Source organism: Molossus molossus, unplaced genomic scaffold (genome assembly GCF_014108415.1).
Source record: "Molossus molossus isolate mMolMol1 unplaced genomic scaffold, mMolMol1.p scaffold_m16_p_18, whole genome shotgun sequence".
Taxonomy (NCBI): Eukaryota; Metazoa; Chordata; class Mammalia; order Chiroptera; family Molossidae; genus Molossus; species Molossus molossus.
Window position 1 is genome coordinate 11,243,875 of NW_023425353.1, and position 25,272 is coordinate 11,269,146.

The 25,272-nt window shown below is 48.5% G+C and overlaps 1 protein-coding gene across 17 annotated transcripts in view; it reads left to right on the forward strand.

The window, feature by feature from the left end:
- Positions 1 to 25,272, forward strand: part of CADPS (calcium dependent secretion activator) — a 479,176-nt gene that overhangs the window by 262,355 nt on the left and 191,549 nt on the right. For all 17 annotated transcript variants that reach the window (XM_036266617.1, XM_036266610.1, XM_036266613.1 and 14 more), the window contains exon 7: positions 23,018 to 23,129. In XM_036266617.1, coding sequence (XP_036122510.1) covers positions 23,018 to 23,129 — 112 coding nt within the window. The remainder of the gene's footprint in view (positions 1 to 23,017; positions 23,130 to 25,272) is intronic.

Genomic DNA, 25,272 nt, shown 5'->3' on the forward strand with positions numbered 1-25,272 from the left:
GAATTTTTAGTAATAACTGCATTCAGCTTCCCCTCCCCAGTACCCATCCAGAGTTTATCCATTCTGAAGACCCATCCTGGTCACCACCACCTCCGCAATGGACCCCAGAGTCACTGCCACCCCCTCAAATCTCACTCTCCTCTGAACCACAAAGTTCATTACTACTTTCATTCATTCGTTAGTTCACTGTGTTCTGCCTTGGGACATTTTTTGAACTATCTTCAACAGTTTAGTTCCTCTGGGCAGTTCTTTAATTGTTCAGGTAGTTACTCATTTTTTTCAAATGAACTAAAACAGAAACTAGGAGCCAGACATCTTTGTAGCCCCTCAAAACTTAACATTGTGGTGTACGAAGAGTAGATTATCAATTAATGTTTATCAAACAATTGATCATACATGTTTTTCCCAGGGTGCTAGGGTATCATAAAATCACAAAATGTCAAATGTCTATCTTTTTCTGCAGAATTTGTCACAGGGTTAGAGGGACGTTGAGTAAAAAAATATTTCTAATGTAAAAAATGTTTACTCAAATACTACATTTCGGACATAATAACAATATATAGATAGGTATTTTATTATAAAAATCTGTGGTATTAGACACTTAAGAACTGCCCCCAGTTTTGGAGAGTCTCAAGGCACCTCACCTGTAAAAGAGAAGCAGTCATACCTACTGCCACTGGGTTGTTGAAAGGGTTCAAGCAGATGCTGGGCGGTGCTGGGCACCCTGTCTAGCACACAGGAAGCAGTTAGTGAATGTTGACAGCATACAAAAGTGTGCAATTGCAAATGAAATGTGCTGTAACATGATCCGTTGCTACAAATAAAGACTTGACCAAGCCAAGGTCCTTGTGATAGATGAGACTTTGGACTTTGGGGGGAGCTGTTGGCATGGAATCATTGTATTTGCCTGTGAGAAGGACATGAAGTTTTGTGATCCAGGGACAGACTGTTATAGACTGAATGTTTGTATCCCCCAAAATGTCATATGTTGAAGCCCCAATTCCCAGTGTGATGGTATTTGGAGGTGGGACCTTTGGGATGTAAATAGGTTCATAAGGTCAGTATCCTCATAAATGGCATTAGTGTCCTTATTATTAAAAAAGACACAGAGAGAAGATCTCTCTCTCTCTCTCTCTCTCTCTCTCTCTCTCTCTCTCTCTCGCCAAGTAAGGACAGAACCAGGAAGAGGTCTCTCACCAGACACTAAATCTGCTGATATTTGGACTTCCTAGGCTCCTGAACTGTGAGAAATAACATTTGTTGTTTCAACCACCCATTCTACGGTATTTGTAATAGCAGCCCAAGCTGAGTAACATATTGACAATATACAAAAATGTGCATTTTACGTACAAGATGTGCCATAGCATGGTCCATTATTATACATAAAGCACTAGCCAAGCCACAGCCCCCAGACATGGCTGTCAAGTTGCTATCAACTCACTGTGATAAGGTGTCAATAGAAATAACACATTTAAACATTTAATCAAATCAAGCAATACCGCTGCTGCAGGAAGAGCTAAACTATGTCAGTCACTCATTTGTGTCACTTATCTGATTTTTTTTGACATTTTCTCTATCTCTCTACCAGAATATAGCTTTGTTTTTTCCATCCTCTAATGAAGGAGAAGAGAACATTTCAACACCTTAAATACCACCAATATTTGTGCCTGACATTAGCCAGAAGGAGAAGAAAAAGAAAGTCTGATCCAAGCAGCTCTGTGTTTTCATGTTAGGCACATGTTGAATTTTTAATAATGCAAATAATTCATAAAAATTTACAAGCCATCACAATGGATAATAAAATTAATCATCACTTGAAGTGATGAAATTAATGACCACAATTCTATGAATTTTCTTAGATGATTGATGGAGGGAATGAACCTGACTTTATTGCCCTTATAATGAACTGCTGGAGCCTAAAGGGAGGCTGTTAGTCAGATCGGAGGGAGGGAGGCGTTTGTAGGCAGAGAAACAACAGTCTTCTTTAGGGGCGTGGAGACCAGAGCTTCACTGAAAAGCAGTGTGGTACTGAGTCTGCTCTCCCCACCTGAGAAGGGCGTGAAACCATGTAGCAGTACTCAGAAGTCATGAAGTTGTCTTATTTTTTATGTAAATAAGAAAGTTATGAGGGGAGAGTTTAAAATTATTGGTTACTGAATTTTTATTTTCAACAAATTTATGTGTCACAGCATTTTACTTAGAGATAATTGTCTTCATCCTTCTTCCTCTTCCTCCTCCTCCCCCTCACCTCCCCCCCCCTCCCCGGCATCCGTCTCATATTTGTCGGTTGCTCACTGTATCGTGAGGCAGCCCGGTAAGGCAGACCATTCTTTCTCCCCCCAGATCTGCCTTCCAGAAATCAAGCATACACTGAGGTCGCAGACATGTTTCATGATCAAGCCTTCTTGACTTTGGCTGACCTCATCCAACTGAGGCATGTGAGAGTCGCATTCATTCCCTCGGGTTCAGTTCGTAGCTGACTAGATGACACGCTTTGTGTGGCAGCGCCTAGAACAGTGATGGGCACATACAAGCACTCAGAGCTGTTATCATCATCATCCTTTAAAGAGTGAAGACTCACTCTTATGACCTCTTGCTGAGAGTCACTATTGTATTAACTTCTAATCGTCATTCCAAGAGCCACTGTTGCGACGCACCCAGCAATGGCTCTCAAACTAGAAAAGAACTTACCTATGGTCAGCATCTCAAGGAACTGAGTGATTACCCTTTCCTCCGTCAAGGGCCATGCAGTATTAAGGGGTAATCTGTGATGGAGAGACCAAGGCCTGTCTGATGTTCATCTTTGTGAACCTTAAGCAAAGGCCTGTTTGCTGTTTGGTCCACATGCTGATAAGAACTGTAGCCTCTACAGTAGCCCCCAAACAGAGCCAGGTGGCAAAACCACTAAGGATGATTATTAAAAATAGATGCTTTATATAAATTCTTGCATAGTAGGTATGGAACAGAGCCTGAAATTTTCTATTCTAGTACCTCACTCATCCTTCCTTCAACTCATGATTTTGAGATTCTTATCTTGTCCCATCTAAATTATCGTATGCTCCCAGCCTCCCCTTCCTCTGAGCTATTCTGTACATTCTTGACCAGCTATCATCCTAAATCACAAACCATTATTGAGAACTCTCAATGGTACCTGACACTATGCTGAGCCCATAACATTCACTGTGTCATTTAATCCTCACAATACCCCAAAGAGATAGACATTGTTATATCCTCATTTACAGATGAGAAACTTGAGGCTCAGAGAGGTTAGGAGACTTCCCCAAGATCACAGAGCTTCTTAGTGGTCTGCCATATCTGTTTCAACACCTATGCCTAACATAGAAACCCAGCTGTGTCTGATTCCAGAGCTCCAGCTCCTAAATGTTACATAATCATGATTACATCACTATGTACACGTTATGTACATACAAACGCAATAATTGTTACATCACTCCCCTGCCAAAGGCTCCCTGTTCCCTGCAGCAGGGATTGCAAATGCAAATGCTTACAAGGGCCAGACAACAAATACTGACTCCTGAAGATGATGGGGGTGAGGGGTGCAGCTAAGCTCCTCTTAGCCAGCAAACTTCATGCCTGCCCAGCTACAACACCTATTCAAATAGCGGCCAGGTCCTTGGCTCTCTACCTTCAGGAAATCATCAACTACAAGGTCAACAAGGATCATTGATTGAAGTGCTTATCTTTATTGGTTTATTTTAGAGCTTTGCTTCCTAATAACGACGACTTCTATATGATAGCTCAGACACTGACTTTACAAGCAGGAGTCACAAGTTGTCCTTTTGGAGAAGGGGATTTGAAAGGTCCAGGGCTCAAATGGCTCAACCCAGTTTGTCTTTCTGCCTGCCGCCCACCCACCTACCCTCATACATGGAGCACTGCAGGGTCTGCTGGCAGATCCCGCAGTCAGTTCATCAAAGTAAAGTGGCTAAGGATGGGGCTCAGACATCAGGAAGAGGAAGTCACATCTACCACATAGAAAATATGTGACTTTTCTCAAATTACTTCATATTTCTAAGTTTCAGTTTTCTTATCCATGAAAACAAGGCTAACAGCCCGCAATATCCCATAGCATCACTTTGAAGAGTAAATGAGATAATATGTGGAAAGCACTTGAAACATTGCCTGGTTCAAGTGCTTGATAAATTATAGCTTTTGGGATGAACTGATGACCAGGATGTCAAACCCATTCACTCATTGAGTATTTCAGGTTGTTGGGGACCAGGAGTTTAGGTTCCTCCCTTTTGATGGGTTTGAAGCTATGATTCCCCACCTCACTCTCTCTCTACTGCACTAAAGTAGGGGACAGAAAAGGAGGTGAGCAGCTCGATGGGGGCCCCTCCTCTCTGGTCTCAGCTCAAGCACCACGTTCTCAGGACATGCCCTGATCATCCTACTAATGTGGCCCCGCCCCAGCCATTATCTGTGTCATGACCCTGGTCACTATCTTCATAGCTCCTATCATTCTCAGAAATCATGTCTATTTATTTGGCTATTTTCTGTCTCGCCCAAACAATAAGAACTTCTTCATGCGTGTGGGGTCCTTCTCTGTCTTATTCACCGAGTCTTGCCTCGAGCTGAGAACAGTACCTGGCACATAAGGTGATCAACATGCATTGGATGAGTGGGTGAATATGTGAGAAGATGAACAAATGAGCAATAAATCAATAAGCCCTGTCTCATTCACTGGGAAGCTCGGAGCGAGCGACAGGGCAGCCCTCCGATCTATCCCCGGCTGTTCCCAAAGTTGTGCTATGGCTCCAGCCTGTCATCTTGCAAGTCCAGAGCAGAAGTCATTTGCCTGGTGCCCAGTGACTCATCTGCATTACTGACATAACAGTTTTCTTCAGCAAAAGTCCCTTATCTACCGAATGATGTGGATTAAAATAAGTGGAATCAGAGGCCTAGGGAACTCTGGACCTGGCCTGGCAAGTCTAGCAAGGATGGGTAGGAAGGAAGCAGGTAGGGACTCAAGGAGAATGTCTGAAGCTGGGCAGCCACAGAGGAACTTCTTTCTGGGCTCCTGTCTAGACTGGATAACACTCCCATGTAAAGCTCCATCATCGTCACTCCAGTACCCCTGTCGCCATCTATAGAACGCTTGGTATGTCTCAGACACTGTGCCAAATGCTTTATGTATTTTATTCCTTTTAACCTCATAATGGCTTAGGAATTGAAACTCTGATGAGTTTTCAGATAAGGAAGCTAAGATCTAAAGAATTTAAATAGCCTCCCATGGTTACACAACATAGACGTGGCGAAGAAGAGATTCCCAGCTGGCCTAGTGCATTGGGAATATATTCTAGTTACGGTGAATAGAAATTATTCTGACACCTATTTCAAAATTGATTATTTATTCCACAAATATTTGTGAAGTGTCTAAAATGAGTCAGGCATCATTCTAGATACAGATACAGCAGAGAACAGAGCAGACGAAGCCACTGACCTCCACAGAGCTTGGCCTCTATTGAGGGGAGACAGGCAACAGACAGACAAGAACAAAAATAAAATGAATGTTGGACAATTAAATGCTAAGGAGGAAAATAGAGCAGGGCAGGAGAATACAGAGTGCTGGGATTCTATTTTATGCAGGATGCTCAGAGAAGATATCACTGATAAAGTAACTCTGGGCAGAGCCTGGAACATGATTTACGCAGAATGTTGCAGGAGAGCATTTCAGACACACGGAAGAGAACCTACAAAGATCCTAGGGTGGAAGCATGCTTAGGACTTTTTTTTTTAATCCTCATCCGAGGACATTTTTCCATTTTTTGGACAGACAGAGTGGGAGGGAGAGAGAGGAAGAGAGAGAGAGGGAAACATCGATGTGAAAGGGACACATCAAGTGGCTGCCACCCTCATGACCAACCAGGGCCGGGGACAAACTGCAACCGAGGTACATACCCTTAGCGGGAACCGAACCCGGGTCTCTCAGGACCGCAGGCGGACGCTCTAACCACTGAGCCAAACCAGCCAGGGCATGCTTAGGACTTTTTAAGAATAGCAGAGACCAGTGTGCCTGGACCTGAATGAACAATAATGAAAATGTAAGGGTCAGAGGCAATGAAGGTCTAACTCGTGTGAGCTCTTGAAAGCCATAGTGAAGACTGTCATTTATTTTGACTGAGGTGGGGAAGCAAAGTGATCAGAGCTGTCTTACATTTTAAAGGCCCACCCTAGCTCCTTGGGGTTTGAGGGACATGGGGGAAATGTTGAAGAACAAGTTAGAAAGTTATTGTAATAAATCAGGGGAGAGATAACGATCACTTGGACCAGGATGGGATGAGTGGAGTGGTGGGAAGTGGTTGGGTTCTGCCTATATTTTGAAGATAGGACCAACAGATTTGCTGGAGTCAGAGATGACTCCAAACTTGTGGTCAGAACAACTAGAAGGCTGGAGTGGTCAACTGCTGACCTGAGGAAGACTTCGGGGGGTGCAATTTGGATTTGGGGTGGGGAAGATTAAAGTTGAATATTAAACATATTAAGTTGGAGCTGCCTGTTAGACATCAGTAGCTGGCCGATATAGACCAGGATTTCTCAAACTCAGCACTATTGACACTTTGAGATGGATTACTGTTTGTTGTTGGTGACTCTCCTGGGTGTTGTAGGACATGTAGCAGCATCCCTGGCTTCTACGTACTAGATGTGAGAAGCAGCACACCCTCTCACCACTGTTATGACAACCAAACATGTCTCCTGATATTGCCAAGTGTATCAGGGGAGGAGACAAGACCACCCCCATGGAGAAGCACTCATGTAGACAGAGAAAGACGAGGTCTGCAGACTGAGGGCTGGATGTGCTCAGGTTTAGAGAGAAAATGAAGAGAAGCAACCAGGGGGACTGAGGAGACAGGGCCATTGAGGCAGAAGAGAGCTGGGAAAGGAAACTCATGCTTCACTTGTTATGTGAATGATTTTATGTAGTTGATTTTTTTTTTAAAGTCTGTAAAGAAGTTCATCAAGGTGCATGGAGTTTGATGGTAAGCACATTATAGTTGGTCATAACCACCCAGCTATGCCAAAGACAGGATTTGCTATGACTTCAGTCACGGCCTTCTCCAAGAAGGCCTCCAAATTCAAACACATGGATCTTTAAAGGAACTTTTCAAACACTGTCCCTTCCGGGACCCTGTTAATAACGATGACTTACTCAGCCATGCCATGTATTCACTTTGCTAGTGCTTCCCCTGAATGACATCATCTGTTCTTTATAACAACTCCATGAGGTGGGCATTCGGATTATTCCCAGCCTACAGATGAGGAAACTGAGGCTCAGAGAGGTTGTGTGTCTTGCCCACAAGCACCCAGTTCTTAAGGGATGAAGCCAAGACTCAAACCAGGCCACCTTACTGTAGAGCCCACACTTCTAGGCGCAGCGTCTTTAGAGTTCCTCACAGGCCACACCTGGCTTGGTTTTCTGCCACTCGGTGTCCAAGGTGCTGAGTCTCAGCATGGTGGCAACCTTGAAAAGCAGCGTAGAGCCCCTGATGGTGGGAGCCATGGGAACAGAGAGGCACCAGAAGCTGACAGGCTCCACTGGACCTCATTGCCCACCGGGATCCCACCCCCAAACAGGAATAGGAGGGTGTAGGGAGGAAGGGAGCAGGCAGGCTGATGTGACAAAAAAATGAAAGGCTCTACTGTAAAACAAAACCAACATTTGCAAAGGCCATGAGGGCACTGAACTGGTTTGCAACCGTTATCTGCCCAGAGGGCTAAGGAAGGCAAATTGTGGGCTGTCGATCCACAGCAAGTGAGAAAACCTAGTCTCGAGGTGAGAGACTGGCCCTTGTGCTGGGCCTTGCAGGCACCGTTGGTCCAGCTCCTTCCTTCAATGTCTCCCTGGTGTGGAGACAAGAGGAGGAGATGGACCTTGCAGACAGCCGCGCCTGAGAAATATCTGCCCACACCCTCAGCCTGGGCACAGGACATGAAACTGATTTCTATTGGGAGGGTGTGTACAGGTTGGCATTGAAGGAAATTAAAGTTAATTCTGGCTCTTATCAGTTATTGAGCCTTCAAATTTATTATTTCGGAGTGAAAACCAAATGTCAGTCACGGAGTTTCAGACACACCTGGGCCAGAGGCAGCAGAGGTATCTCACCTGCTAGATTCAAGTAGGTACAGTGTCTGGGCAAAAAGGCCTTTCGGGAGCCTAGGAAACGATCCAAGCCTCAAAAGGAAATGGATTAACTCTAAAATAAAGATAACTGCAAAAGCACATATAATATTGAATTAATTGCCTTAAATGTGACCTCTGTCTACTAGTTGGTTACAACTCATTCAGTGTTCATCTGGTTTGTTATTATTTTGCCAGGTGTTCCGGAGTACCTTTAGTATGCTTACTGTTATGTGAGTGGGAGTCCCACAGTGACCGTAGCTAGGCCCCAGAGGACCCAGGGAGAACGGGTTTGACCGGCAAGGTAGGCAGTATGCTCACTCTGCTGAGACGGTGTCAGTAGGTCATGGTCTGGTCAAGTGGCGGTGATGTTTCTCCACAGCTGAGATTTGTCACTGCAAGAACAGCTCTCTGCCTCTAGATTGGGCCTCTGCCATGAACGTGGCCATGAGAACATCTTCCCCAATGCTTTAAGAAAGCATCCTTGCTGAGGGGCGTTGGCCAGCTGGCCCGTTCACCACCTCCCTCTGCGATCCTGGCGTCTGTGACCTGGAGGCAGAGACAAGCACAGCTCCCAACAGTGTCCTCAGGGACCGTTCCCTGTGGGATGATGGGAACCCAGCCCATGAAAGCAAAACCAACAACAGCTCCCATAATCCCCTCAAAGGCAACCGGGAGGTCTCACAGGATGGGGCTGGCTGGTGGGAGGGCAGCCAAGGCTCTGAAAGGCCGTCCCTGAGCCCCGAGTGCCACCTCTGTATGCCCACCACAGCGTAGATACCCACTCGGAGCCACAAATGTTGGGGGCACCCAAATGCTGCTGAGGTTGGTCTGCTGCTCCTTGCCGTCCATGTGGGAGGCCTGCTCTGTAGTGCCTTTGATGTGGTTAGGACGTCCTCTGGGAGCTCTCGGGCACCAGTGGGTTGAGGTGTTGGCTGCCTGCCTTGGCCTTCGGACGTGTTGACACTCTCGCTCATTAGGGAACCGACACAGGGCTGGTGGCAGCCTTGGCCAGCGCGATCAGGCCTCGGTCCAGTTCTCACGCCGCGGAGACACTGCCTCGTTGGCCACTGCAAACAAGGCAGTTGTCCTCTGGGAACATGAGAGCTGGGAACCGCTTTTCCAAGCCAGCAAGGTCATTAGGCTGGTGTTGACTGAGTGACTGTAATAGACTTTTTAATTGTATGAAAGGAAGATAAAATGTGTCTGGGCTCTCCGGGATGTGCTATTCTAACTGAGGACTCCAGCCCAATCCACAGGACGAAGAATAGAAGCAAGATGATGTGGTCAAGTCACAGAGAAGGGCACGGTATCAGTTAGCTGAGGCTCTATAACAAGCCATCTCAAAACTGAATGGCTTCAAACCACAGTCACTTATTTCATTCACTCATCTGCAGATTGGCTGGGTTGGCTGAGTCATGCCAGGCTCAGCTGGGTCTGGTTGGTCTTAGCTTCTCGTGGTCCGCTGGGCTCAGGCCTGCTTCACACAGTTCCTTCTGGGATCCAGGTCTAAGGGACAGCAGACGCCTTGCCCAGGAAGCTCTGCTCAGGGCGACGACAGTGGCACAGGAGCCGGCCCAGCCACCCCAGCACATGTCAAGCCTCTGCTTCCATCACACCTGCTAGTACCCTGTTAGCCCAAAAAGTCACATGGATGATTTCAAAGTCGAGCTGTGGAGAGAGATACTTCTGCCCAGAGGGGGCCAAAGCAAGTCGTCATGTGGACAACCGAGCACCAGTGGGGCGGGAAGAAAACTCTCTTGGGGAAGGCTGGAGGAATGAAGCTCTTTGAATAATAACCTGATCTAAGTCGGGAGGCCAGCGAAGAAAGGTAGGGTTGGGGGCAGCGCGTTCCCGGCACTCAGAGAACGGAGGAAGTCCAAGAAAGTGAGAATGAATTCCCAGCACCTTCTTCTTTGCGAAAAAAATCAAACCTGAATTCAAGCCCCAATTTTATTTTGCCCAGACTGAGCAAAAAAAAAATGTTTGGTTAATCTTCATCCAAGGATATTTTCCCATTAATTGTTTTAGAGAGAGTGGAAGGGAGGTAAAGAGAGAGAAAGAAAGAAAGATCGATGTGAGAGACACATCAGTTGGTTGCCTCCCGCACAACCCCAACTGGGGCCAGAGAAACATGCAACCCAGGCATGTGCCCTTGACTGGAATTGAACCCGTGACCCTTCGGACCACGGGCCAACGTTCTAACCGCTGAGCAACAACAGCCAGGGCTACAGCTCACATCTTGATGTTTTATTCTCAGGCTGGCACTTGGACTAAGTTGTTCATGTGTCTCTGAGATGTCACTGGATAATTGTGGAGGGCTTATTGATGATCAGGCTGGGAAGCCTTTTCTCACCTAATTCTACCAAGAGAATGCTCAGAGAGAAGCACCGTTCTTATACCCATCAGAGAGGTGAGAAAGGAGAGGCTGCAAGAGGTCAGGCAGCTGCTCGGTCGCTGAGGTAGACAGTGGCACAGCTGGTGTGGATCCTGGGCTGCCAGAGCCGGACTCCCTTGTCCCTGAGCTGCTGGACAACGCAGCTGCCCTTCAGCGAGAACTTCCGTTGTACTCAGCTTCTCCCATTTCATCGAGGGCGGGGGTAGGGACTGGGGAAGGCAGATGCTGGGAACGTGTCCATTTCATAGACCTGAAAAGTGAAACCTGAGAGGTAGTACGTTCGTCTGAGATAATAAAGCTGTTAGATGATAGAAGCGGATCAGTCTGACTCCAAAACCTCCTCGCGGCAGCAGCTCCCTCACGGGTGGTGACGGGTAAGGCCCACGTGGGCTCCTTCCAGCTCAGCCTGCTCTGTCTCTCCAGCATCCTGGCTCATGGGGGTCACACCCTCCGTGGGACTGGTTGGAACACAGAGAGAGACTTGCGATGCATTTTCTTTTCTTTTTTTTCCTGGTCAAGTTCCCTTTTTTTTTTTTTTTTCCTTATTTTTGTTTTTGACCCTATTACCGATGTCCCCATTCCTCCTGTCCCCTTGCCCCCTCTACTCAGCCCCCGGACCCCTCTCCCTGGCCATCAACACACTGTTGTCTGTGTTCACGGGCTATGCACATATGTTCTTTGGCTATTCTCCTCACCTTCTCTTATCCAGTCGCCCCACCGCACCCCTCCGACCTGTCAATCTGATCCATGCATCCGTGCCCCTGCTTCTGCGGTTTCTAACTCCCCTGACCTGGGCCTCCTGACAGTTCTGGCCTAGCTCACTGCAGTGTGCCTTTTGTGCACCCGAGAGCATCCTGGAGCCTGCAAGGTGTCCTAAGGCCAATTCAAGTTCTAAAGGCACAGTTAACCAGAGGGCCTCCCAGCTGTTTATGGAAATCTCAGGTCATAAGAGCAATTACAGGGAAAAGCCCGGTGTGGGAAACTAGATGGGAGCTGGTTGGCTGAGTCATGGAGAGGAGGAAGTGAGCAGATGTATTCCCAGCAACCTCGAGAGAGATGTGGTGGAGACTGGGCTGGTGGGGAGGATGCCTGTCATGCAGTGAGCAGTTCATTTTCTCTAGAGGTCCTGAGACTTGGAATAAAGTGATGACTGGAGGAAGGCAGCTAGGTGTGGACGTGCAGGGGAGCCTCCTTCGTTCCCAGTGACAGAGTCCTCGCCTCCTTTCAGTGACGGGGATACCTTTGGGCCACCCTGTGAACTCCATCCCAGAGACGCTCAGGCCATGTGATGTGCTGTCACCTCTGTGATTTAGCCCTTGACAGAGCCTCCCCACTTCACCTCACCCCACGAGCCCCGGGACCCTTGACCTCAGCCTCACGCCCCCCCCCCCCCCCCAGCACACAGCCCCACCTCCCTAATCCCATACCATCCTGTTACTTAGCCCCAGTCATGGGGTTTCCATTCAGATTTTCCTTTGACCACCTACACCTTTTCTTATGTGTCATCCTCCAGTGAAGAATACCATCTAAGCTCTCTGGGCTGGATAGGATCTTGAAATACCCAGACTCTAATGGATTTCTGGTTTTCGGTCAGACACATATAGAGCTTAGAAGTCTTGGTTCCCGTCCCCACAACAAGAAAACGGCTGAACAAACTGAAAAATCGGCAGCTTTTCTTAGATCCAGATTTAGGTCTCAGGGCAAACCACTGCCCCCAAGATTAGAAAGACAGACAGACAGGTACAGATCACAGCTGACTGCAGCAGCAGGCGGAACAGAGACCGCTGCTGGGACCACAGAGAGGAAGGGAGAGGGAGAGAGAGAAACATCGACGAGAGAGACCAGCGACTGGCCACCTCCCGCACGCCCCCCACTGGGGATGGGGCCCACAACCTGGGCACGTGCCCTGACTGGGAATTGAACCGGTGACCTCTTGGTGCATGGGTGGACACTCAACCGCTGAGCCACACCGGTTGGGCCACACCAAGTTCCTTTTACTCAGTGCATCACAGTCAGCTTTCCACAAAAGTTAGAAGGCATACTAAGAAATAAAACACATATTTGAAGAAACAGAGCAATCATCGGTACCGGGCTCAGATGTGGCCATGATGCTGGAATTATCAAACAGAATTTAAAACAACTATGGCTAACATGGGCACTAATGGGGGAGGGATGTAGGCGACATGCAAGAACGGGTAACATGAGCAGAGAGATGGAAACTCTAAGAAAGAATCAAAAGGAAGTCTAGAAATCAAATACCCAGGATTTTATCTTTAGAACAGAAAAATGTATTAGCCCCCATTGTACAGGTAAGCAAACTGAGACTCTGCCAGTGGCTGGTCCAAGCCCACACATCTAAAGAGAAAATCAGGATTGGCACACAGACTTGCTGTATGTGAATGAAGTGTTGTGTATATTACTCCATCAGGCCTTCGACATGCACCTGGCACTGAGCTAAACACTGGAATATAACAGCCGGATGGACTTGGTCCCTGTCCTTCTGAAGTTTATAATATAGAGTTTTCTTGAACTTCCTCTTTAATCATATTCAAGAATAAATCCATAAAGCACTGTCACAGTTAACTCAACTTGAATCTCATCTCCACATGTGTATATATGTGTGTGGAGGAATCCACAATTCAGTTCATTCATGTCTTCAGCAAATGCCCACTGAGCATGGCCAGTGCTAGGTGCTGGGGATAACACAACGAGGGAAACGGAGATTCCGGCCCCTGTGCAGTTCACATTTTAGCAGGAAGAGACGAGAGAGAGAGAGAGAGAGAGAGAGAGAGAGAGAGAGAGAGAGAAGAAATGCAGGTGATAATTGCTGCCCACTGTATTTAAATATTCCCCACCCTCCTCCTGCACTTCCAAGCTCCATGTTCTGATTTATTTTCCTCCATAGCAATGTATGTTATATGTGGGGGTATGAGAGACCCGGTGATGAAGTGGATGTGGGGGGAAGAGGAGGGAACAAGAGTATGTTCGGGTGGCTGGAGTTCCTTTGACTGAGTGGGGCTGTCTGAGAAGAACAGATGTGAGGGAAGAAAGTTCGAGCTGAGGTTTGCGCACATTTGCTTTCCTGCTCCTGGGGAGGGGACACTGCGGTGGAAATGTCAAGCAGGCGAACCTGAGCCTTCATCTCCGGCAACCCAGTTTCTTCAAAGCAAACATCTCATTTATGCAGATAAGAGTAGTTTAGCTTTCCTAGTCCATCAGAGGCCCCGAATCCCATCCTGGGCATTTATTTACATGAGACACACTTCGAGGGCACCATTGACTCGCTTGGCACAGAACATCATGCAGCCTGCCTGGTAGGACGGCCAAAAGGTTTTGATGCAGTCATCTCCAGGCAATTATTAACTTTGCCTCTTGGCAACGGGACCAGGACATTTTCATTCCCTGAAATGACACTTCTCCCTTGTTAAAGCCCACAGTTAATTTTATGAACCAAACCAATCTAACACCCAGCTCACATGAACCATATACCTGGCATAAATGCAAATCCAGGCTTCGTGGCATGAATTATGGCCTTATGCTGAGCATCACCATGGCAACTAATGACATCATCCCCCAACACCAACCTGCACAAAATCCAATTCTCCAAGGGTCCTTGTTTGCTGAGAGGGGATGAGTTCTTGGCTTGCTCGCAGACCCCTTTGTAAATATCACTCTGCTGTCAAAGGTTCACAGGGGATGTTTGCTGTCATTTGGGGAGGTATATTCCCTTTGTGGCAAATGTTGTTTTTTGTTCATGAGGAGGGTGGGGGAAATTCTAATGAAAATTACTGTATTTGATTAACAACATTTGTTGATAACATATGGTCTGAGGAGGCTTCCGCAAATAAGAGGCTTTAAATAGTAAACAGAGATGTGACTGTGAGAAGCAGATGCTCCCCAAACACACAGTGGAAGGGTGCTTGCCTGTGGATCTCTGCCCCCCTCCTCGCGAGCACATTTCTCTCCCTTGGTTTCTCCCCCAGATCAAAGTGTTCACTTTCAAAGCAGTGGCACTGTGGAACAGGTTTGGAGAAATAATGTGCTGTGACTTTAAAAGTCATCTCCACCCCCCAAAATATGAATTATCTGCTACTCATGTTTATTGTTTGGTATTAATAATGATGTAGTGTGACTCAATGAGTCAGCCCGAGCAGGTCTGGAAGCAGCATTTGGGCACCACGTGTCTGAAACACTACGATACACAATCCCAAATTTCCCGATGTGCTAAGACTGCTGGAGAGAGCCCCGGGCCCCCCACGCAAACTGCTTCGCGTGCAGGGAGCTGTCCCGGTCTACGGTGTTTACAGCTCAACCTCGCGGGTGCACTCGGCCGAGCGCACTTCTAATCTGCTAATGAAAATAAAATGATCCCCATGAGACTGAGCCAGCGCTTTAACTGTGTGTAGTAGAGGCTGGTAAACCTTTTCTGGAAAGGACCAGAAAATAAATATTTTAGGCTCATTGGCCATATGGTCCGTCATAGCTACTCAACTCTGGCTTTGCAGCCCAAAAGCAGCCGAGGCGACATGTAAACAAACGCGTAGCTCTGTTCCAATACAACTGTTTATGGACACTACGTGTCAATTCTGTATGATGTTCATGTGTAACAAATATTAGTCTTCTTTTGAATATTTTCAGCCATTTAAAAATGTAAAAACCATACTTAGCTCATAAGCCACATGAGCAGGTGGTTGGCCAGACTTGGCCCATGGACCATCGTTTACCAACTCTGGTCTATAATCCAGACATGAAAGACATATTGTTGTGCTTTCTGTGTGCTGGGTATTGAGCTGAACAAGGTATATGTGAGAGCTTATCTCCTACTTGTTCTTCCATGGACCCTCTGGGGTGAGTACCGTCTATTTATTTATTTGTTTATTTATTTATTTATTTATTTTTATTTTTTATCCTCACCTGAGGACACCTTTCCACTTTTTGTTCAGATAGAGTGGGAGGGAGAGAGAGGAAGAGAGGAGAGAGAGAAACATCGACGTGAAAGGAACACACCGAGTGGCTGCCTCCCGCATGCCCCAACCAGGGCTGGGGACAAACTGCCACCGAGGTGCATGCCCGTAGTGGGAACCAAACTGGGGTCTCTCTGGACCTTAGGCTGATGCTCTAACCGCTGAGCAAAACCGGCCAGGGGGTGAGTGCCGTTCTTACCTTCAATTTTCGGATGTAAAAGCCAAGGCTCAAACTACACGCCTAGTAAGTGTAATCATTTCTGCACATGGCATCTCTCTAAGTAGAATGCAATGTCCTAGGTCAGTCCAGATATCTCGTTCACCCCTGGAGCCACAGCAGACCCTCACACGTGGTTTGCATGTGGCAGGCATTCGGGAAGTCTTGTCAATGAAGGGAGAAGGGGAGGGCTGATTAGGCGGGATCCCTAAGCAGCGAAGTCAGGGCTCCGTCCAGGGCGCAGGGTCCAGGAGTACATGCAGAACGGAGTGCGTGGAGGTGGGAGCCGACTGTTCATCTGTTCTTTTTCTACCCTCTTGCAAAAGGTGTTTGGTTTGGATAGGTCTCAACACTCGTTTCTTCATATTTGGGGGTGCCACTGTGGGTGAAGGCATTTCTATAGTCTGTGCTTGTGTGCTGATGGCTGAAAAGACCCAGAGTAATAATAATAGTTTATAACTTGGTGGCACTTTCTCTCATTGTACCTTTGGCATCGCGTTGCTTCCAGCCCTGGCCTCATCAGCTAAGGGCTCCTTGACCTCCAAGGCCCTACCCTGGCTCCGCGGAGCGCTGTTCTGCTGTGCGTGGGGTGTCCCCGGCTGCCGGCTGCTGCGTGGGCTGCAGAGAGTGACATGCTCCCAGCACAGCCGGTCCTCAGGAGATCCAGCCCTCCGTGTGGCCGAAAAGAGGGTCACCCTCGGTTATCTCATGTGTCACTCACCTTCAGAATCCCCTGAATTTGGTGACACGGTTATTCTGAATTTGACACTTTTTCCTAGTCATTAAATATTTACCATATACCAGGCCCTGTGTTGGGGGCAGGAGATTAAAAAAAAAAAAAAAATCATGCTATGCTCCCAGCCCCCAAGGTGTTCATCATCCAAAGAGAGCGAGACACTCAGACGACCCTGGAATGCGGTGTTAGCAGGTGTTGAGAGGCAGAAAAGCTCTGGGCTTTAATCCATGGGCTTGGGCTTCGGAAACCGAGGATGAATTCCACTTCTGCGACCGCCGGAACCTGGCCCCGTGGCCTAATCGCTCCAAATCCTAGTTTCTCCATTTAAAAAGTGGGGATAACAGCAGAATAGACCACACGGAGCTGTCGGAAGGATTAAGATAATCCATCAAAAGTAATCAGCCCAGGTCCTGGCAAACCATGCGTACTCAATAATTGGTGACTATTTGTTAGCATGTTTGCGAGCGAGCTGCGCAGTGTGAGTACAGGGGTAGATGAAGTGGGGTCACCAAAGGGGATGGGGCCACAGAAGGGGACGCCTCACCCCTGCACTTTGTCTACCTTGTGTTCAGAGAGAAGTCAGTCAGTTAACCTTTCCAACCATCAGCCTCTCCAAAGTATAATTTTATATCAGTTTCGGGAAATTTTTAAGAAGAGCTATTCATCTTAATAGCCAGTCAGGGGCCAGCAAAGGAGCAGAAATGAGCAGAGGAGACTGGACAGTGAGAGGTGGACGCACTCACCAACTCTCAGCCCAGGGAGGCGTGGCTTCCGCCGGCTGACCCGCTGACCCACTGACCGTCTGTGGGTGTGTCGCACTGTGAAGTACACTGACCTGTGAAGTAAACCCAAACCGAGAAGTTGGAGTAGCCCAGTGTCCCGTCAGACTTGAAACAGAATTCTCCCTCTGAGGCACACGGAACTAATGTTACCTGGATCGAGACACAGAGGCGTGAACTGGGGGGAGGCACACAGGTAACTGATGTTGGAGGAGGAGCTGGGGGGAGGCACACAGGTCCCTGATGTTGGAGGAGGGAGCTGGGGGGAGGCACACAGGTCCCTGATGTTGGAGGAGGGAGCTGGGGGGAGGCACACAGGTCCCTGATGTTGGAGGAGGGAGCTGGGGGGAGGCACACAGGTAACTGATGTTGGAGGAGGGAGCTGGGGGGAGGCACACAGGTAACTGATGTTGGAGGAGGGAGCTGGGGGGAGGCACACAGGTCCCTGATGTTGGAGGAGGGAGCTGGGGGGAGGCACACAGGTCCCTGATGTTGGAGGAGGGAGCTGGGGGGAGGCACACAGGTCCCTGATGTTGGAGGAGGGAGCTGGGGGGAGGCACACAGGTTCCTGATGTTGGAGGAGGGAGCTGGGGGGAGGCACACAGGTAACTGATGTTGGAGGAGGGAGCTGGGGGGAGGCACACAGGTAACTGATGTTGGAGGAGAGAGCTGGGGGGAGGCACACAGGTCCCTGATGTTGGAGGAGGGAGTGGGGGGAGGCACACAGGTCCCTGATGTTGGAGGAGGGAGCTGGGGGGAGGCACACAGGTCCCTGATGTTGGAGGAGGGAGCTGGGGGGAGGCACACAGGTCCCTGATGTTGGAGGAGGGAGCTGGGGGGAGGCACACAGGTCCCTGATGTTGGAGGAGGGAGCTGGGGGGAGGCACACAGGTAACTGATGTTGGAGGAGGGAGCTGGGGGGAGGCACACAGGTAACTGATGTTGGAGGAGGGAGCTGGGGGGAGGCACACAGGTAACTGATGTTGGAGGAGGGAGCTGGGGGGAGGCACACAGGTCCCTGATGTTGGAGGAGGGAGTGGGGGGAGGCACACAGGTCCCTGATATTGGAAGAGGGAGCTGGAGGGAGGCACACAGGTCCCTGATGTTGGAGGAGGGAGCTGGGGGGAGGCACACAGGTAACTGATGTTGGAGGAGGGAACTGGGGGGAGGCACACAGGTCCCTGATGTTGGAGGAGGGAGCTGGGGGGAGGTACACAGGTCCCTGATGTTGGAGGAGGGAGCGGGGGGGAGGCACACAGGTAACTGATGTTGGAGGAGGGAGCTGGGGGGAGGTACACAGGTAACTGATGTTGGAGGAGGGAGCTGGGGGAGGGGGAGGAAGGTGATGAGGCAGCAGGGTATGAGGTGGGCGGTGGAGCCAGACCCTGACACTACTAACCTCTCTGAGCCTCAGTTTTTCATCTGTAACTATGGGGGTGTAATTATAAGCCTTTTACAGGATGATCAAGATAAAATGTATGTATGACTCTGTAACCTTTTTGAGATAGGATTTGTGCCCTGCACATAGTAATCTGAGTAAATATTAGCTGTTTTTATTATAAAAAGAGGTCTCTCCACGGCTGGAAAAACAAGGAGTGGACGTTTCTGTTTCTTCCCACAGGGGAGAGGGACAGGGAAGGGTGCTGATAATGAAACCTCCTCAATTCCTAAGAGTAGAAAGCATTGACCAAAAGAAGCCAGGAGTGGTTTTCACAGTCCAGTGCCTGGAGCGCGGGGCAAAGGTTTCATGCAGACACCAGGGCAGCCAGGCTCCGCTGTGTCCCTCCCCTGTCCGGGCCCCTGCCGCTGCCGTCCTCAGTCCCACTGGACAGACGGGAGGGGCACTGGATTCAGGGCCTGGTTCATGGGCTTGTGGTCCAGTCGGCTGCACGGGCCCACGCTTGGACAGGACCGTCAGATGTAATGTCTGTTGTTGCCATCTTGAAATTCTTAGTGGTTTTATCCTTGAACTTGTGTTTGTAAGTGAAGTTTGATGAAACACTGGAACACGCATTTGAGCGAAGGAAATACTCAGAGAGAGGAAAATGCTGTGTATCTTGGTACCTTAGATGACACTTTTTGTGCTTTTTGAATAAGGAGCCCTGCGTTCCAATTTTGCGCGGGGCCCTCAAATGACAGCCATTCCGATCAGACTGTTTCTCTTTCTGCCCGCTGGGCCGGGTTACCGTTTTGAAGTCTGATGGATAAAGTGGGATTCAGCAGTGACCTACAACTTGAGGTGAGCCAGGGGTCGTGGTAGGAAGCCCAAAGCACGGCGGCAGGCCTAGTGGGAAGGAAAAGCATCACTGTCCAGTGGACGGGGGCGGCCAGGCAGCCTCCGGCAGCCTGAACTCCATCAGCTGACCGGGCTTTGGGGGCCTCGCCCTGCCCACAGTCCGAGCCTTGTTGAATGAGCTGAGCATCTTTGGGTAGCAGCAGGGGTTCAGGAGGAATGGGTTAGTGCCTGCTGAGCAAGCCACAAAATCCCACAAACCAGGTCCAGGGACAGTATCAGGGGATGCAGTGTGGGGGAGCCCCAGGGCAGTGGGATCCAGGCCCTCTGTAGCTTAGTGCCAAAGCATCTCGTTCCAGAACTATTTTGTTTTCCAGTAGGAATCCCCCTCATCTCTATGACCATGATAAATGCCCAAAGAGATTAATAGCACAGTGAATCATAAATAATAAATTAGTGCTCATGTATTTTGCCAATATTGCTAATCATTAATAGTGCTTGTTACTAATAATCATGACAATAATAGAAGTGAGAGCTGTACATTAGGAATTAAGAGATTTGGGTTCTAGCCCAACTTAGCTGCAATTCACTGGCATAAAATATGCAAGATCTCGAGTTCCTTCTCGGTTTTTCCATCTGTGAAATAAGGATGATAATAGCTGTTTTACTACTTACCTTGTACAGTAGGAAGGTCAATGTCTATCTTGCTTGCCCAGGAAAGGGACAGACTTAGGAGGTGCTCACTAGATGTGTGTTGAATAAATAACAAAAATATGAGTGGTCATGGCTGTTACGACAATACGCCTCGCACATCCTTATATGGAGAAGGGAAGGCAGCCACTTGTGCTGTGTCCTCATCCTGTCCCAAGCCTACCACTATTTCCTCTGGGAAATGGGGTTACTTTGTAGCTGAGCAAACTGAGATACAGGGACATAAATTCATTTGCCTCAAGTCCTACAGTTTGTAAGTGACTAACCAGGATTTGAACTAAGGGTGTCTGGTTCAAAGCTCTATGCCTTGTCACGGTGCCTTTGCTAGGACAAAGTTCGCCCTAATTTAGGGGCTTGCTGCAACTGCTGATGACCAAAATTAAAAGTTTTTATCTAGCCCGGCCGGTGTGGCTCAGTGGATGGAGCGTCATCCCACGGACTGAGAGGTCCCAGTTTGATTCCGAGTCAGGGTACATGCCTGGGTCGCAGGGTGATCCCTAGTAGGGGGCGTGCAGGAGTCAGCTAATGGATGTATCTCACGAGGATACATCTCTACCTCTCCCTTCCGCTCTCTCTAAAAAGTCAATAAAGCCCTGGTTTGGCTCAGCGGTTGGAGCGTCGGCCTGTGGTACAGAGAGACCCGGGTTCAGTTCCCGCTAAGGGCAAGTACCTCGGTTGCAGTTTGTTCCCGGCCCTGGTTGGTCGTGCGGGCGGGTAGCAGCCACTCGATGTGTCCCTTCACGTCGATGTTTCTCTCTCTCTCTCTTCCTCTCTCTCCCTCCCGCTCTATCTGAACAAACAATGGAAAAATGTCCTCGGGTGAGGATAAAAAAAAAAAAGTCAATAAAAACATATTTTAAGAATGTTTAAAAAACAAGAGTTTCTATCTATACATCTAACATTTTGCTATTGTGTTTGAAACCGGTGGCCTCGGGACCTCTTCCTTTCTCTGTTGTGATTGTCGTGCTCCCTCATGACTCACACGCAGGAGGACCGGGCCCTCCCCTCCCCGTGGTTCTGTGCTCTCGTCAGCTCTCTCGAGGGCCCTCACAACTTTGCGCTCGAGTGCAACAGCAAGATTAGAAGTCAGATTTCTATCATTTAGCCAAAAACAAAAGTACAACCAACGAACAGAGGAAAATAGTCAAGCGTGCCACTAGTAAAAAGAAATGTCCATGAAAAAGACAATGACAAAACAGGCCAGACGAAACAGTAAGTAGGGACACCGAGGATGGCAAGAAGCCCTGTGATTTGCACCCTCATTCTCTGACGGTAGAGGACAGTCCCCAACTTTACAGAAAGCACCGTGGTCACAGGTGTCCCAAGGCTGGCCAGTATCCACAGAGGAGCGCGGTTTCTGCAGCACTGTGGGAACACCATCGTGTCTGTTGACACATAGATGATCCCCCACCTGGGGCTCTATCCCAAGGAAATAATAGAGATGAAATCGAAACAGAAATGTCTATCCCAGTCTCAATAATAGAACAATGATTAAATACATGATAATGCATCCATAAGGTACAATATTATAGAGTAATTAAAAATAATATTTTACAATATGGAAATTGGCCACCATAGAAGGCAAAATGAATAAACATCTCTATACAATGTTTCACCTATTCCTGTTTCCTAGTTTTGTAAAAGAATATATATTTGGCCTCATGTGTTTATTCAACAAAACTTATTGTGTATTCTATGAGCCAAACACTAGGTATACAATGGAAATAAAACCCAATCTCTGCGTTTATGGAACTTACAGAATAATAAGGGATTCAGCTATTAAACAATCACACAAATCAATAATTAAAAATCCAGTGATTGCTAGGACAGAAGATTAACTACTGTGTGTAAGAGAGTTGAACACTGGAGTCAAGTGTGCCACAGGGGATCATGGGCATGTTCGCTGGGGACGTGGTGTCTCGTCACGAGAAGAGGGGTGGGAAGAAGCAGCAAAGGGGACGGTGCCTGCAGCAGCCTGAAGTGGCCCAGCCAGGATGCCCATGGCACTGGAGCGGATGGACAGGGGACCATCCTGTGGGCACTGGACCGGGTACTGTGGAAGGGTTAGGGGCTCAATGCCATCCAGTCGACACTTCCAGAAGATCGCCCTGTAACAATAAGTAAGAACGGTGAAGAGTGGGTAAGGAGACCACATCTGAGGAGCCCACCAGGGGCTCGTGGCTGCCCTGCCTGGTACTCTTCCCAGATGCCACGTGAGCCAGGCTTTCCTCTGGGGCGACCCCAGACTCAGATGCCTGCAGACTGAGTGTGGAAGGGACTTGACACATCACTCCCTCTGTCTTTCAGGACAGGGCTGACTTCCATTCACTCTTCTATTCAGCGCATTTTCAAATGCCAAAAGAAATGGGGCTCCTTACCACCCCAATACCCACTGCTCGTGCCATCTCCTTTTAAAGTCAGGTTTTGGCCCGGACCAAATGAAGCCCCATCTCAAAGTCTAGAAGTGCAGCTTCTCGGAACTCGGGATCCCAAGGACGCGAGGCATATTTATCAGTGGTTACCTGGGAATGGTTCGTAGGCAGAGCAGGTGCGTGGGGGAAAGTTCTCACCAACTTGATTTCATGCTAACTGCTCATGATTCCTTCCAGCGCTCTGTGAAGACCCGTGGCAACTTTCTGAGCATCTGTCTTGCATTTGCGTAACAAGTTAATTAACACTTTTTGTCACTCTGACAGCTTTGGCGGGGAGGAGAGGAGGAAGCGACAGCCAGTGCTGCCTGCGGTTAACCCTGCTGTCACCCAGCCCAGGAAGAAGGCGTCTGAGTTTAGCATTGTCAAGGCAGAGGTCTCCACACTGACCTCTCTCCTTCTGTCCACAGCTGGGGCACCCAGGGCGACTTCTCCACCACCCACGCACTGCCCGCCGTGAAGGTGAAGCTGTTCACGGAGAGCACGGGCGTCCTGGCCTTGGAGGACAAGGAACTCGGACGGGTAAGCACTTCCCATCACAACAGGTATTCGTCACAAAGGACAGGTGTCTGCAGGTCCCAAGAGACAGCATTGCCAAGCGCTGGAAGACCTGGCTGTGCCATTTACATCCCCGGCTCCACTCGATGTTGACTGCGCAATGAGCAAGCAAGACCCTCGACCTCTCCCAGCCGCAGCTCCCCAGTCTGGCTGCACTGCAGAAGACCGAGTAGGGGTTCCCAAACCCGCCGGCCCAAACCCCCTTTACTTCACAGTCCTCACACCCCTTATTATCCTGAAGTGAAATTCTTAGATAATCTAACAATCCGACCCATCGAACAATCTTTAAATCAACTCATCCTATCAAGGGGAAATACAAGGACATTAATCAATAATAATATCATTTCAAAATGTGAAGCTCCAGGCACAACTGCACTAGACCTTAAGAAGGGGTCCCCCCGGAGAGTCGTGCCAGGACAGCCACATAATCCACTGTGGCGTCGGCGACCCAGAGGCCTGAGTACCGGTGAACTGACTTCTTGGATCGATAAACAAGTCTTGGTAACAAAATTTCCTTGATTTCCCTGGAAAAGTGCCAAAAATACTTTGAGTGTATGTGTATGTGTAAAAACAAAAATTAGGATGAGTTCATTATAAGCAGGCTTTTCCACCTCCATTCCTGTTCGGTGGGAAGATTCGAGTCAGGCTGGGACACAGGACAATTCCTCAGTGGGAAGAATTATCACTCCTTTCTGGGATATTTATAGTATCCCTAAGCCCCACCCATTCAACACCGACAGAGCTCAGCATAAATTATTTTTCCAACCAAAAACATCCGGGGAGGGGGGTGCTCCACCCTTTGAGTACTACTGAGATGATAAAGATATTTCTTCTTGCATCACAGTTATTGACGCTGCAGCAAAAGGCCAGTGGTGTTTTCAGAATGTAAGTCAGCTTGAAATGCTCACACTGCTTATGGGAGGGAGATCTGACTCCGGAGCAGCTTACAAAGGCTCAGTGATGGGTGATCCGGCTTCTGCCCACCGCAGCCCAGTTGCTGCCCTGTGCCCCAGTGTCCTTAGCCAAATTTCAGTCCCGCAGATAAGCCCATCTTTCCCACCTCAAGGGGCTTTCTCTCTGCCTGGAGCTCTGGCCCCACCTCCCACATTTTCGAAAGGCAATCTCTTTATAAATGCTCCTCCTGGGAGAGCCTTTGCTGACTTCCCATCCCCCTCCATCTGCTACCTCAGCCCCTATTCAGTCCTCCAATGAACCTGTCACCATTGAGAGAAAGAATTTACAGAAAGTGTGGCCTCTGTCTTCCCCACCAGACTGCAAAAGCTCCATGGAGACAGAAATCTAAACTACTGTATCTGCTGCCCATTCCCAGAGCCCAGCACAGAGACTATCAATAAATTTCATTTCATGCTGGCTGAATGTATAATCCCTTCTGAAAGCTGTGTTACTTCAACCAAGACATTTAACCTCTCTGGGCCTCTGATATTTTACCTAGAGAATAAGAGAATGCCCAAGGCAAGCACACAGGCACACACATAGCAACGCCAACAAGAACACATCAACCATGCCTTCTGCTTTCTTCCATTGTTTTCCACTTTCTTATTCTGGCTTTCATCTCCAGAGCTGACCTGGACGCATCTTACTAGGACCCAGACCACAGATGGAAGAAAACAAAAAGTAAACAAGGCTAATAGCAAAAAAAAAAAAGTGCCCCCCCAAAGGAGGGGGATGAAAGAAAAGAAGACATTTAGTGTTTTCTTTGAGAAGTAGTCATTTCTGTCCCTAGGGACAGAGAGATACACGATGGGAAATAGCCCACCTCTTATTGTTCTTTTCCACGAAGAATCCTGTCAAGAACATGAGCGTCTCTGAGAACTAGCATATGAATGGTAGAAGAGACACATTCCAGGAGCACTCAGCCTGAGTCCATGGGGCCCCCGGTGGCCGGGAGCCCCTGGAAATTGTTTGCAAATGGTGAGGAGGGGGGTACGTGCATTTTTCTGGACTCACTAGTTCAAAGCTTTCACCAGCTTCTCAAAGCTGTTCCCACTCAGGAAGTTGAAGCCAGTGGGCTAGTCGAGCCCTTCCCCTTATAGATGAGAGAACTGATTCTGAAGAAGGCGGGGAACCTGCCCAGAGCCACCCTGTA